We start from the raw sequence: 14,700 nt of genomic DNA, 5'->3' as shown, positions 1-14,700 counted from the left end.
CTTTCAAGCTTGTCATGCATTTGATGTATGATGTGCTGGTTACCTTGACAGATGTGAAAGATTTAGACCTCTGAACATTAGCCCTAAGTTGTGTTTGCAGTCTTGTACAATGAGACATGGTTGTAGTGCCACAGTCATTCCTCCGTCCTTTTCCCCGGGGACTATGGGGCTACACCTGACCCTGTACTGGGTGTCCCCACTTCACTCTCTGAACCATTTGGTTTGGAGGACCCTGGGTTGGAGATGTGAAGAATAGCAGAAATGTGGACATCATGTTTATATTTTATCAAAATAGAGCTGTCAGAGTTTATGGACAAATGGACATCAGGAAAGATGACTGCACCAATGTAGCTATTGTTGTGATCTGGAGTCTTGCTGTCCCCTGAACTTCTGACTTTTCCTGTGTGTTACTACTGTTCCATGCATTTGCAAATGCAGTGTCTGCTGCAGTTTTCTAAAAGGAGTTTGGCAAGAATCCATTGTTTAAGGAATTCTCGTATTAATAGGCCTAAACAACTACTAAAATATTTAGTTATAGCAGGGGTATTTGCTAGTTTGTTAAATAGATTAGCAATTTGTTTTACTTTTTTTATTTAATAATCAGCACAAAATTGATATGCCTGCTGATTTTTATTGTTTTTTTCAAGGTGCTTTAGATAAATCTCATTGAAATTAGGCAGTCAGCACTAGATGAGATTTGTCATCCTAAGATTCACAGACAAAAAACATTCTAAAAGATAAAAAAGAGTATCCTTAGTGAAGCCAGCAAGTGTCGGAAAAACTCCGGGACTTCTTCAGAGCTGCTTGATTTGGAGGTCAGTCTTCTATTCTTGATAGATGGCAAAGACTCATTTGCAGCAGTCCTATAACAAATCAGAGAATACTGATTTGCAAGGTGAGAATACTTACTGTTATGTATTGAGTTGTCATGAACCTTGTAAGGGGTTTAGGAAATCCAGCATCAACTGGTTAGAGCAACGAGTCTTTCAAGAAGAGTCTCCAACTTCCACCTTTTAATAATAGTTGTGTTTATCATGAAAGATAGCATATGGACCACAGTCTTTTAAACAGTGGAACAAAACAAAATTTCAAAGCCTTGTTCTGGAAAGAATAAAAATATCTCCATTTGTAATGTATGTTGCCTAACAGAGAAGTGTGCTCAGCAAGAACTTGGTGTACCTAGAATTATCCCTGTCTTCTAAAGTCTCTTACATGGTAACTAGCGTCTTGACAGTCCTTTGGTAGAATTGTTTGCATCAAGGAGCAACAACAAGATCTCTTGCTGGTTCTCCAGACGTAGTTATTTAGGAATCAAGCCAACAGATAATATGATGCAGGGATGTTGAACTTTAGCAAGTGCCAAATTACATTTTCTACTAGAAAACAGCAAAAGAGCACGTTTTATAGATTTCTTTAACTTCAGGCTGTGTTGCTTTAGCTAATGATGTTAAATTCTGTGCTCGGACAGATTTCCTTTTAAATTAATAGTTTTATTTGTAATGTAACCTCTTTTATTCTTTTAACTTGTCCCTTTTCAGCTATACCCATTTTCCATTCTGTAGCCACAAGTTTACTGCCTGTCTTTTAAATTAATTTATCCAAATCTCAGCTCCTGCTTGCTTTTAACAGAACCATCTGAATCTAAAAGAAGGCATTCCAATGTTGTGAAAAACAACAAAGAGCTTCTATAAAGATTATGTCTGGAGATAATGACTGTGACTCCTACTAAAGTAACAAAGTATAGTCTAAAAACTGATACAGGATTATAATGTCTGAATGATTGTGCTGCTCTTCTGTCTTAGGCAGATGCTAGAATCTTAACGTTTGTTAGGTCAGTTGGTTTTTAGCCCTTTTCATATCTTGCTCCTCACAGCCTGTAGAACACCCATTTGAGTCAGTGGTTTGCTTGTGTTGTTTACACAAGTGAACTTTTAGTTGCTATTGTTTTCATTAGGTATTGTTTTCCTAGAGCGCTGGAAGTCTTTCAGTTAACTACTACAATACCTTTCATTTAATAATATGTGGACCTATCTTGTTTAGTTGAATATATTTAAATACATGATGATAGTTGGTGTTTCCTTCCTGTAGCAAAAATGTTGGCTTATTTTTCTGCCTTACAAAAAGCCTGCCACTGAAGGAGTAAGAAGCTTCAAATTCCAGATCTGCAATTTATGCTTTAGCTTTGTATCTTTTAGTAACAAAGAGCAAGAACAAGACAGTGTCCTAAGTATCCCTTCAGTAAATAAATATCAAGTACGTGTAGGCTTTTAAAGTAGTCTGAATTCTGTTGAACACCTGCTGTCACAAAGAGAGCAATGGCAATAGTCCTGAAAGTCCGGAGAGGAAATGTCTGTGGTCTTTTTCAGTTCTTTAAGCCGCTGCATACATGTAGGCCTTATAAAAATGTAGGAAAATCTTGTTTAAGGATTTCTTTTAATGCTGTGCTTCCCTGTTTCTTTAAGAGGAGTTAATTTTTTTTTTCTTTTTTAAATGAATGTGATTTCTGTGCTCTAGCAAGAGAAGTAATTTTATAGCCCAACACTAAGTCTGTTGGTACAACTATTGTCTGACGACTATTTTTTTTCTTCTGGTATGTTTTCTGTAGCCAAGTTGTCTTGTGCAGAGCCTGATGAAGGTAGATCTCAAGGTTGATCAATTTATGTTTTTTTTTCCTTTCACTGATTGCAAAATGGCAAGTTAATGCAACTGGTGTACGAGCTTATGCAAAAAATGCTTTTGTGAGATAAGTATAGTTAAAGTACATTTAAGCAGCATTAAATTTTCACATTTGATCAAAATTGCAAATGTTATTCAAGAATACTTAAAAATACAAACAAGCTAATATTAACCTTATAAATGCTTATCAATACTGAAATTTATGGTTTTAATGTTTGTTAGTAGCCTGTAGCTGAATGCTATACATTTTTAGTGTCTGAGACTTGCTCCCAATTTTGTGACTTCTTTTGCAGGCCATATGGAGGCACTTGGCTTCAAATTTGAAAGTGTAGTAGGAAACATGCTATTGGTTTCACAAGTCTGCGTTTTGGCAGAAAACTTTACTCGTTTTTGTATTCTTTGCAAACTGAACTCTGTTGGTTGCAGTACCTTTGTGAATTTTACTAATACAGTCAAAAGGCATCACTGGGCTTTAAATTTTGGCCTGAACTCGAAGTTTGCACAGCTTGGATGTGAGGAGGGTATGACAAAATGTGTTTGGAAATATGGAGATTGAACGTAGTTATTTCTCACCCCATACATGAGGAAGGGGAAAAGATGTTAAAGGATAGAAATCTCCTGATGAAAAACACAGTAATTGATAATAAATTTGCTGTATGTCTTGATGCTCTTATTTGAAATAAGACTTGTAAACATTGCAAGAAATTCTTCAACAGATCTATTTTTAAAAATAACTTCATTCTGAAGGTAAATAATTACTGGAACAAAGCATGCTGTGTTGTTTATTAGATGGACTTTAAATGTTTCTTTTTAATATAGGGAAGTGAAATAGTTTAATCTTATTACCTGTTTTTCTGGGGTTTACACATAATCATCATCAGAGATTTCTCTGGGATTTGTTTGTTCTGAAATCTCAACAGTATAAAGAAATACTCATGACTTCAGTCAAGAATGTTTCTTTAGATGACTTTAATTAAAACAGTTTTGTGGTTATAATTTCATAGTCTAGTTTCTTTTAAAATGTAATTGCTTAAAGCTTCACGTAATTAGGTCTATAATCTTAAAAAGGGACAGTGTTCATACTGCAAGTAAAGTTAAAATTCTGCTTTAGTGCTTGAAATAGACAACTACAATTTCTACAGCTGTAGTTGATGCAAGATTTATGTAATGGTATGAATTCCAGGCAAGCAAACTTGCATGAGAATTGATAATTTTTAACTTTTTTCTCTGACCATTCTATATGCAGAGTTGTGCATATTATTATGTCTCATCACCAAAGGGATGATTTTTCACCTCTTCACATTTTGCTTGCATCTCATTCTATAATTTTTCTAGTAACTGAAAATGTCAGTCTTAATCAAAGTTCATATTTTATTGATGGGGCTTTGACATTTCAGTAATAGTTGGTTTTGGACATTGCAGTTAAAACTCTATTGTAGTAGCACCTTAAATACAGCAAGCTCCTAGATCTCCCAAGTCAGCAAAATCAAGGATGAAAGTTACTAAAACTTCCTGGGAGATGTTGAGGTCTCTACTGTGCAAGAGAGATTTAGATTTACTTTGAAGAAGTCTTGTCCTTGCTGATCGTTCTTGTCTTGGAGTTATAGGCACCACTAAGTGCTCTGAAATGGCAAAGCACAAGATCATGAATAGATGTTTCGGAACTGTTTATTAGGGGAAAATGCATGGTGAGAAGATAACACCTTCCAATTCCCATGAAACAGAATGAAGTTAGCATTTTTATCAGAAACGTGTTTTGTACTTCATTGTGCGTCAGCCTTTTAATAATAAACTTTTCATATGTTTGAAATGTCTCATCACTGTTCTGCTGGAAGAACATTTTTTTGTTTGTTTTTTGTTGTTTCTTACCTTTACACAACGAAATTTCTAGGTTGGTTTAAAAAAAAAAAAGGCAAAGGGAAAATCTAATAAGACTAAACAGCAGTGTGTGAATTTAGCCACATTAAATATCCAGTATATCCTTAACTCACAATCATATGCTTGATAATTTTTAAATTGCAGAAGTTATTAACACAAAAAGATCTATACTATCCCTTTAATATCAGGTAGGCGTTCCTATATCTAGATTTGGGTAATGAGAGCAATGGATAGCACAAAGGGAAAAATTCATGGTTTTCATTTTCTTGGGATGTGTTTATTGTCTTAACTTTTGTTCACTGCTTGAATGACCTTACTTCTAATCTTTCATAGATGTGATTTTTTTCTAAATTACTTGGTTGTTGTGGACATGAAATAGGTTATATGCAGGAAAAGTAATGATCATCTAATCCGTTTTTGCCAGGAGCCCTGGTTTTGAGTGGAAACGTGGGGTTTAGTTAAAATATGTAAGTAAAAAGCCTGCTGAGTAATTTCCCATCTTCATCTCCAGAACTCACAATTTCTCTTTTTCTGGTTGAATATATGACTATTACTGTAAGAAAATAATCTCGGACTTGTTTTAAATTGTAATGTTTCAGCATGTCCTGAAATAGTACTTGTCTGATTGCTTTCTGATAGCTGAAATAATTCCGTTTTCTGTGACTAGGGTATCAGGAGATACGTACTTACATGGACTCTGTTATTGTATTTACAATATTTATTGTATCAGCTGTCCAAGTTAGTAAATTAACTTGGGCATAAGGCAGTGGAGATGTTGGTGTACCGTTTATTTCTTCTCAAGCACCAGTGTTTCAGGTGCTGGTAGCATAAGGTAATAGATGAGTAAGATGTATTTCTTGTCTCCACAAAAGTTGTTGTTAAAGAGGATCTAATTAAAAGTATACCTGTTCTTTTTAATTTAGCATATTAGCTGAAGATCAAAGTTTTATTTTTTTAGTAAGATTGTAGAAAAATGTTGAGGAAAATACTTCATTCAGCAGTTGGAGTTTTAGCTTTCCAGGCTGTTTCTTAACTAAGAATCAATGTGCTACGTCGGCTGCCATCTTCTGTTTTTATGGTGGTGGTCTAGTTTTATTCCAATTGTAACTAACTGCTTTGTACTACGGGAGTGCAACTGAAGTTGCAAAACTCAAGTAGGGCAGTCAAGGTGGTTTCTAGGACAGCCTGAACAAGCTCATATAGAACAAAGGACATCAGACTCATCTGAAAGATTGTTTGTTACTATATAGTAGCGTGTAAGGCATTTAGTTGTGCCCTTGTGGGATCTCTGCTGTGGTAAACCAGTTATGAATGCATCTCTGTTGCACAGCTCTTGAAATCTTGGTTTGGCATGAAGTAAGAGATCAACTGGACAGTTAGAGAAGTCTAAATAGATAAACCAATATTTATCAGCCTGATGGGCAGCACTGTTCAGCATATTGACAGGTTACTTGTGTCTAATATGTTTTGTAGCCAGAATAGCAAAGGAGGGTCTTCAAGAAAAACAATGAGCTTGCTTTGCAGGTGCATATAAGGCATGATGAACAACACAGAAGAAGGCATAAACATACCTGTTTAGCACATGGAGAGTAGAAACTGGTGTAAAGGACCAATTCAGCATCGATTTCTTGATACGGAGTGAAAAATGATACGAGAAGAAGATTCCACATCACAATGGGGAAGTGAAGACCAATAAATCGTGCCTGTCAGGACTGATACAGAAAGGCAACGTGGTCAAAGCCATAGGCATGAAGGATGATTTTTGCTGTGATAGGCATCATGAGTAAAAAAGGCATACCAGGGAAAAGTTGGGCAACTGATAGGCAAGTGTCCAAATTCTGAGAGCATTAGCTGGACCAGTTCATAGAAAAAAAACCTACCTATGTCTTACATATTGTACAGGAAAACTAGAGATAGATCTGAGACACAAGACTGAGAAGATGATTGGTGTCAAAGATGCCTGCATTACAGCTCACAGTGGTAGGTACCTGTGTGTTATGAATATGAAATCTAGGGAGTCATTGGAGAAACATGGCTAAGGACTGTGTTACAGCCATATGGAACTTGATAGCTAGGCATTCACAAGAGATGATTGAAGACTGTCAACGTTTCAGCTTCCTTAGCAAGAGTTGAGGTCTAGAAAGATAAAATTGTGTCATCTCTATGGATGATGCCTGTTGAAATTTTTGAAGGTGACATTATCCAGCTGTAGAAAGAGATGAGATAATAAGCGAGGATAAAGATCTTGTAGATTTATCCCTCGTTTCTACCTTCCTGAGAAACTGCAGGGATGATTGAGAACCAACCATAGAAGTATGGTTGGAAGAGGAGAATTGGGATGGGAATGGACAAAGGGGAGACAACTTACGAAGAGGAGCATGTACAATTATTTGATGAGCACCTGTTGGGCAGAGAAGATTTAGGTAGAGTACTGATTCTGCGGCTCTCCTAGAGCTGTAAGCTGAGAAATTAGTGAGATGACAAGAGTAGTTTTAAAGGCAGGTTGTGATGTTTGATAAAGCTTATCTGGCATGGAAAAGACCTGAACTGTGAAGGGATATACTAGAGTTTGCAAGGACGTTAAAGAGAAGAGTAAAAAGAGATGAGAATTCAAGAAAATTGGAATAAAGCCGTTGGTTTGGTACCAGGAGCAGTAGAGAGTAACAGACAGGTAACATCTGTGTGTGGGTTGAGAAGGAGGGAAGTGTAAGATCTGGAGCTTGGTATTCATTGTGGAAAAAATACATGATTTAGAAGCCCTGAGGTGATTTGCTCATGAGTGTTAGGTTGATCCTGTTGTGTGACATTGTGTCCAAGTATTAGAAGTTTTGAACTGATTGAATTGAGAGATTATCAAAGCAATGCTACGATGGTTCTGATCTCATTTTACAAGATGGGTTTTGTACAGTTCCTATTTAGGAATCCATTTAAAATGAGAAATCAAAGCATTTATCAGTTCTCCTGTGTCCTAATCTTTGGCTAAGAATGTTTTTTCATAAAGCTAATTTACTACAGTGGGTGTACTATGTATTTCATGTGTACGCTTTACTCATATTCTTCAGCAGCAAATTTCCAGGCTCCATTAATGCTTCTTTGTATTTTACCACTATGAAATACCTCTGATTCTTATTCCATCCCCACCGCAAATAGGGACAGCTACATCACTGACTTGAAAATCTGATTAATATTGCAATATATTAATAATGTTCAATATGTTGAGTCTTCTTGTGTATGTTTCAGGACATTTGTTTCTCAGCACAGTGTTTCAGTTCCTTTGGTATTACTCAGACAACCTGTTAAAAATAAATCCTTACTTAACCAAGTTTGCTTGAGGAGTAGTATGACAGTAGTTGGCTACAGCACTTGCTTCCCATTAGTAAGATACCTTTCCCTGGGCTGTCTAGCAGATGATATTGTAAGTGACACCCAGCTTTGGAGAAGACAGTACTGGTGCACTCTGAGCTGAGAGAAGAAAGTGGTGGTGTGCTTGAGGTACAGCAAATTTTGGGCTGGTCTTGCAAAGGGGACTGTGAGTTTATACAGTGGTTGAGGTCTGAATTTATGGAGAATTGGCTGAGATATATGGGATAACTCACACCTCCAAGGCTTTTCTTTCTTTTTCAACCTGTCTGCAGATGCAGACAGATAATCTTGAATACATGAAACAAGTTTTCTGGGTCAGTGTTATCTTTACAGCAATAAAAAATGAAAATTTGGAAACCATGTAAACCCACGTGATGTTAAGCCTTCTATTTACCCTTTCATAACAAGGTAACGGGTCTTTCAGACAAATTATAAAGAGGCAGTATGCATCATATCATAACTTCAGTAAAGCCAGGGTCTCTCAGTATTCTCATAAAGTTTGGGAAACTTGGGTTTTATTTTGAAATTACTATCAAGTGTTATGGGGAAACTATTTAGACTACTGGCATTAATAACCCTCTGTCAAATTGGTGTTGTTTAATTTAACTTACTTAATTTACTTACTTATTATATATTCCTTAAATTTAACTGCAGAGGAAAAAAAAAGAGGGAAAAAAAGTGTTTTCTATCACCCGTGTGGCTAGGAGAAGAACCAGTGAGTTTAAATAGTGGCAAGGAAAGCTTTGACTAGACTTTAAAAAACTTCTTGCAACAGGAATCCTGGATTTCTGGGGTGGATGGTTCAGAGAAGTGGTGGAATTTCCATCATGAAAGGCTTTTCAGAACAGGTTAAACAAGCATCTCTGCAGAATAATGTAGGTATAGTTCATCCTGCCTGAGGCCAAGAGACTGCATTAGATGACCTCTTAAGGTTTCTTCTAAGCCTGTTGTTTTATGTTCATATATGACTCTTTTTCTTCTTAAATATGAGGTCAAATTCTACTACTAAACTCTGCATCAGATATCTTACTCTGTAAAAGATTCCACCGCCACTGAATATTAAGACTACGTCTGAATCTAGTATGGGGAAAAATAACATTGTGAGCTGTTCACAGTAGGTGATTACAGGCACTTTATTATTATCTGTAACTGCATCCTATGGCTTCCTCCTAGCTTGTACTATAGCTTTTACTATAGCTGCCTTTAATGCTGCTGTTGGAGAAACTCAGAGGTGAATTCTAGTATATTTACAGCCCTGGATAACTGCTTCTTGTGTTGAAGTGTAGTTACTTGAAAACTTCAGGATACAGCGTACAAACTTGGCAGGCTGAGGGAGAGTAGAAACATGGACTAAAATAGCCTGGAGGACTGACGAGGTGACTGAGAGCTTGAAGCCTGGGCTTTCTTGGAATTTGTCTTGTGCCTACTTCTAAAGTAGATAGACTGCTCTCACTCAGTATCTAGCCGTTATTAATGCAATTCTCCAGTTTGGTATATGTATACGTACCACAGATAAAAGTATTATGCATGTTTTTAAGAATTACCTATGCAAATTGAAGCACAGCTCTGTTGAAGTGGAGAGTGCTCATTTAACAAAGAGCTTTTAAATAATTAGGTTTAATCTTTGTGGTTCAATATGTGATGCCACATTTTATTTTCTGGAAAGATCTGAAAGAACTTTCTTTGCAGACAAAATTACTGATTTTGTCACATTTTTTAGGGACATCTATTTTTATGGTATATTTGTCTTTTAAACATCACGTTATTTCTGTTCCATCCCCATGAGTTTACAGAACAGTATTGTGACTACAGATGGGAAATTAAGGTGCAGAGAGAATGGTTGAAAGTATCTATTTAATTTTAAGCAGGAGCTTAGGGTCAGGTATCTTTCAGAGCATTTAGTGTAACATAGGAATACTTGTCTTTAAGTACAGCCTTTATTGGTCCTCAACCAGTCTCACTCAGGAAAAAAATGAATCACGTTAGCACCACTGCATTAGGACTTTGTTCCTTGGTAGAATGTTTTTTATCTTTTCCTTCTTACAAGCCCCTCAGCTGTTAACTATATGCTCCCAGCTTTTGCAGTAAATTACATGAGGGCCTACAGAACAAATCCATTGAGAATACTGCATAAGGCAGAGGCCCTTAATAGGGGGAATATAGCAAGTGAACATATTATTAATGTTCATACATATCATAATACATATGCACCAAGGGGGTGAGATGGGTTAAGTTAATGTGCACAGTTTTTGAATGTTTAGCTTTGCAGCAAGTTACACCTGCTAACATGAAGAGGGGTGGGGGTATCTCTGGCTAGATGTATTTGTGCACATGGTTATTTAAGGTGGAGCAAGGAATTTGAACAGAAGTTTGCATTGACACAGATTAGTAGTAGCTCTTAGTGCTAGCCTTTTTCCTTTATAGACTTCATCCCACTTCTTTCTGTTTTCCTTGATGTCAAGTCATCTTGAATGTTAAGGGGTGGGGAGAAAAGCTATTTTCTGTTTCATGGCTACTTTCCAACTGGAATAGCTGGGAGCAGTTACTAGAGGAAAAGTAGTCTTTTGATGTTGTAACTCTTGAGTGAAGAGAGCAGGCTTAGTACCACTGTGGGAAGGTTGCAGTCTGATCAACACGGCAAGCTCGGGGGATGGGGCTAAAGTAGTACAGAAAGAACTGACTTTTCAGAGGGTTGTAGCTCTAGCAATTATACTAAGCAAATGCAATCCCTTGAAAAATGTGACTTTTTTCCTCCCTTTTTTTTTTTTTAAACTCTGAGGCTTACCATTTAACCAAAAGCTTACGATTCAACCAAATACAACAGTATCTTCAGACAAATTGCAAAAATGATGTCCATCATGCAACGGGTTGCCCACCTGTGAAGCTTCAGGTTACTTTGCCAAAGTATGTATTTATTTGCAACATTTAAATGGTATGATTTCAAGCATCTACCATCGCGAAAACTTTGTTCCTTCCCTCCCAGCCTTATTTTCAGACAGAATTAAACCATTTCAACTGAAGCTTTTAAAAAAATTGTCATTTCAATGCACTGTCAAAAAAATTCAACACAAAGGACTAAAGCTTTGGCAAAATTACAAGAAACTGAAAACTACTTTGATGGATTGTGGTAACCAACCATAAGCATACATTTCCATTTACAGGGGAATTATCTTACCCATAATCTTATTCTTGTCATTTTTTTTCATATTCTGTTACTTTTTTTTCTTTCAGATGATACTAACTGTGTTTCTGAGCAACAATGAACAGATTCTGACAGAAGTTCCAATTACACCAGAAACAACCTGTCGCGATGTAGTAGAGTTCTGCAAAGAGCCTGGAGAAGGAAGCTGCCATCTGGCTGAAGTATGGCGTGGAAACGGTAAGTAAAATGTTCAGTGGAAATGGATTTAAATATATGTACCAATTAGAAAAAAGGTAAGACTGACTTTTCAATATTAATTATTTCAATTGTACTTTCTTTTTTCTAGCAAACTTTGATGCAAAGCATGGTGGTTCAATATCTGTAGAGATTAATCCAATTCTTGACTTTTTTTTTTTTCCTTCCCTGTTTTATTCCTCAGCATGGAGTATTTGATAAAATGCATGTATAAGATATGCCAGTGTTCTGTATTTCAGTTTTTCAAATTACATAAACAACGTATTCAGTATCCCCATCTTAAAAGGAAAAAAAATAATGGGGTGTGTGTGGTATTTTCACTTCTAGAAGTCATTTATTTCAAATAGGCATGCAGTGTGTCTAGGCTAGAGGGTATTTAAATGACAATAAGGAATCTCAGTGGTCTTCTCTTATAGTCAATGGGTGCAGATCACCACCTGCATTCTTTCCAATCCTATTTCCCAACTATTAGGCATGTGAACACAACATGAAATTTAAGAATGGATATAGATTCTTTCTTTCTGTATCATGAATAGCAGATGTTCTGCAGACAGAATTGTGCCAGAATTGGACATAGTATCTCCTGCTTCTTCATGAACGTTTCCTCTCAAAGATTTGACAGCCTCCCTTGGGGCAGGTAGTAGTTCCCATATCCTATTTGTGTTGCAATCATTATTTCACAGAACAATGGGGTGGGCAGTTCTTTTCAGGTGTGTGTCATAACAGCCCTATTACGGATTCCGTTTCTAGATGGATTCTTGCAATTGCATGTAGTACAAGCCTTCAAGTTATAGTATATCAATGTATGGATGTGAGTAGAATCGGTGGATGGGTGAGGATAACAGGCAGGTTCTTAGCCCTCAGTTACTAAGGTCACCCCTGTTTGAGCTGTTTGTCATCTGTTTTGTGTAAAGACTCATGAGGTCATAACTTGATACTGAATTCTTAAATTTTGCATAGAGGGATTTTATTTTGGTCATGGGCTTTTTGTCAAGCAGACAAAACAGGCATTATTCAGATGCCTTTGGAGCTTTTAAGTATTAGCAATCTAGAATATTTTCCTCACGGGGAAACTATTCCTTCTCTTTTCTAAACTGTTCTAAGACTTTGTAAAAGGAAAAGGTGCCTCAAGGAGTCATTTCCTAATGGGACGGGAACTCAGAGTTTAGGCAAGAGCGAGCAGAGTTAAGCATGTCTGCAGTTCTAGGAATACAAATTCAGTTCATGCTTGGTTAGAAAACTGTCTTTAAGGATAAAACTTACAGGAGGGTTAAAAATTTTTCAGATTGGAAGTTTAGATTACAGAGAGTCTATAATGCCAAGTGCATTGCATAAATTTCTAAAATAGGTCTGCAGACTGTGTTTAACAGCACTCAAATATTCCTAATATTTTCCAATCACTTGCCTGTAAAAGTGTAACATATATGGTATTATTTGTTCTTCTGCTTTCACAATACTTTGAGGGTGCACTCCTTAAAAAATGCAGACAATGTTGTCAACTAGCTTCAAAGGGCGACTGGAAAATGGAAGTGTTCCACAACATCTTTCTGGGACACTTACACCTTGCAACCCTGGCAAGTGCAAGCACATGTTTTCTGTAATAACTTGTAAGATTGAAAAAATATTTTATCTGTGGATGTAAGACATTATTTCTCAAAGTGTTAGATATCTAAAGCTTGAAGTTTCTATAAAGTGGGAAATAAAACTTACCCAGGAAGTTGTGATGGAGAGACTAAGACTAAATTTTGGGTATCTACCCTGTGAATTATGCATCTTTGGTCCCATTATAGTCAATGGAAATTAGATAATACTGTGAGTAGAACATGGAGATCACTGATTTCAGCTAGCTGTTATCTATTAGATTTTGAGCATTGGAGTTCATTCAGTTTTCTGAAGTAGACTTCTATATACAGACACCTAAGTTTAGGAGCAGAGTCCTGCCCAAAGCTTCTACCTGTTGAATGGGTCTGTCAAACTTTTCAAAATGTGCTTGTGGCTCCAAGTTTCTTTTAAAACTCACATGAAAGTGCTTTCACAAATCTAGCTTCACTTGTTAAATACCCAGGGTGATAACTGTATTTATCTATTCCATTGCAAGTGTGAAACAGAAAAGACTAGAGAGAAGGAAAGAAAAAATGAAACACTCGCATATGTTTCTGGATTTCTCCAACAAGCCTGTACTGTCAGCAGAAAAGATGTCCTGCACACTGGTTTTAAGTCTCTCCGATGGGAATTTCAGCACAAGCATTTTGTTTGTTGTTCTTAAATGTACGATACTGTTACACCATCTGTGTGTTGGTGGCCTCAACTTCTTGCCCCAACGTCTGGATTACACACATTTCTCGGTGAAACAACGTGAACTTTTTTTTTAACAGGGCATAAACACGGTATTTTTTCCTTCAGCTGTTCCTGAGAGCCAAATTGAAGTCTTTCCCCTGAAGTTTTTAAAAATAATTTTGCCTGGAGCAGGGATGTGTTGTAGAAAACAAGAGTCTAAACAGTTAAATGCAACAGTTACAACAACAAACAACTTAAAATATGGTTCTGAGTGGGAAGTGTGAAGCAATTTGCAATGAAACTGCTGTGTGTTGTGCCAGTGGAAGAGCATTTTTTTCTTTTCTGTTACACTGTCTCTGACCCCTCAGCCCTTATCGTCAAGAGAGGTCTACAAATGTTCTTTCAGAAGACATTTTGGAAAGTAAAATTCAAAACAAAAGTTAATACAGAAAATCATGGGTTGAATAAACAGATTAGGTTTTGTCACACACCGTAAGCGGTCTGTTTTCTTAGTAGTCTCTCCGTGTTGCACAGGTGACAAATCACAGCGCTCTGTATAAGACAGAGCTGCCATACCTGTCCTCTTGTGAATGTGCTTACCTCTGTTCTACAGGTAGCCACAGACTCTTTTAGGTAGCCCAACTGAACAATACATGTCTACTCAAATTCAGAGCAATGGGGCTTGTAGATTGTAGTTTTATTATCAGATACAGAAAATAGTTTGTGTGCCCTAAAACTTTATCAATCTAACAAAATACTGTCTCTTCTAATTATCTTCCTCTCCTGAATGGGCATGTACAAATAAATGAGAAATACTTCATTTTATTTTTAGAGGGTGACAGAGATAGACCATTTGTCTTCTAGAAAAATGTTATTAAAATCCATGGAAGTTTGGCTTCAAAAATTACGTAAGATTTCTAGAGTTCAGGGGAGGATTACAATAGCTTAGCTGTTGGAAAACATATTTGTTAGCTGTTGTCTGTTTGCTTTTGTGTGGCAAAGAAATGGTTGAGGACCTTCCCAAGAGTTGTAAAATAGTTTATGTATTGTTTGTATTGAGTTAAGAAACTGATTCTTCTCAGAGCTGCATGGCATAAGCATTTGGTTTA

The 14,700-nt window shown here is 36.6% G+C and overlaps 1 protein-coding gene across 6 annotated transcripts in view; it reads left to right on the top strand.

Annotated features, from left to right (window-relative positions):
* The window catches only part of PPP1R13B (protein phosphatase 1 regulatory subunit 13B), a 73,307-nt gene that overhangs the window by 16,111 nt on the left and 42,496 nt on the right, over positions 1-14,700 (top strand). For all 6 annotated transcript variants that reach the window (XM_052783299.1, XM_052783300.1, XM_052783296.1 and 3 more), the window contains exon 2: positions 11,149-11,296. In XM_052783299.1, coding sequence (XP_052639259.1) covers positions 11,149-11,296 — 148 coding nt within the window. The remainder of the gene's footprint in view (positions 1-11,148; positions 11,297-14,700) is intronic.

Source organism: Harpia harpyja, chromosome 3 (genome assembly GCF_026419915.1).
Source record: "Harpia harpyja isolate bHarHar1 chromosome 3, bHarHar1 primary haplotype, whole genome shotgun sequence".
NCBI classification, from domain to species: Eukaryota; Metazoa; Chordata; class Aves; order Accipitriformes; family Accipitridae; genus Harpia; species Harpia harpyja.
This window is presented reverse-complemented; position numbering and strand designations above follow the sequence as displayed.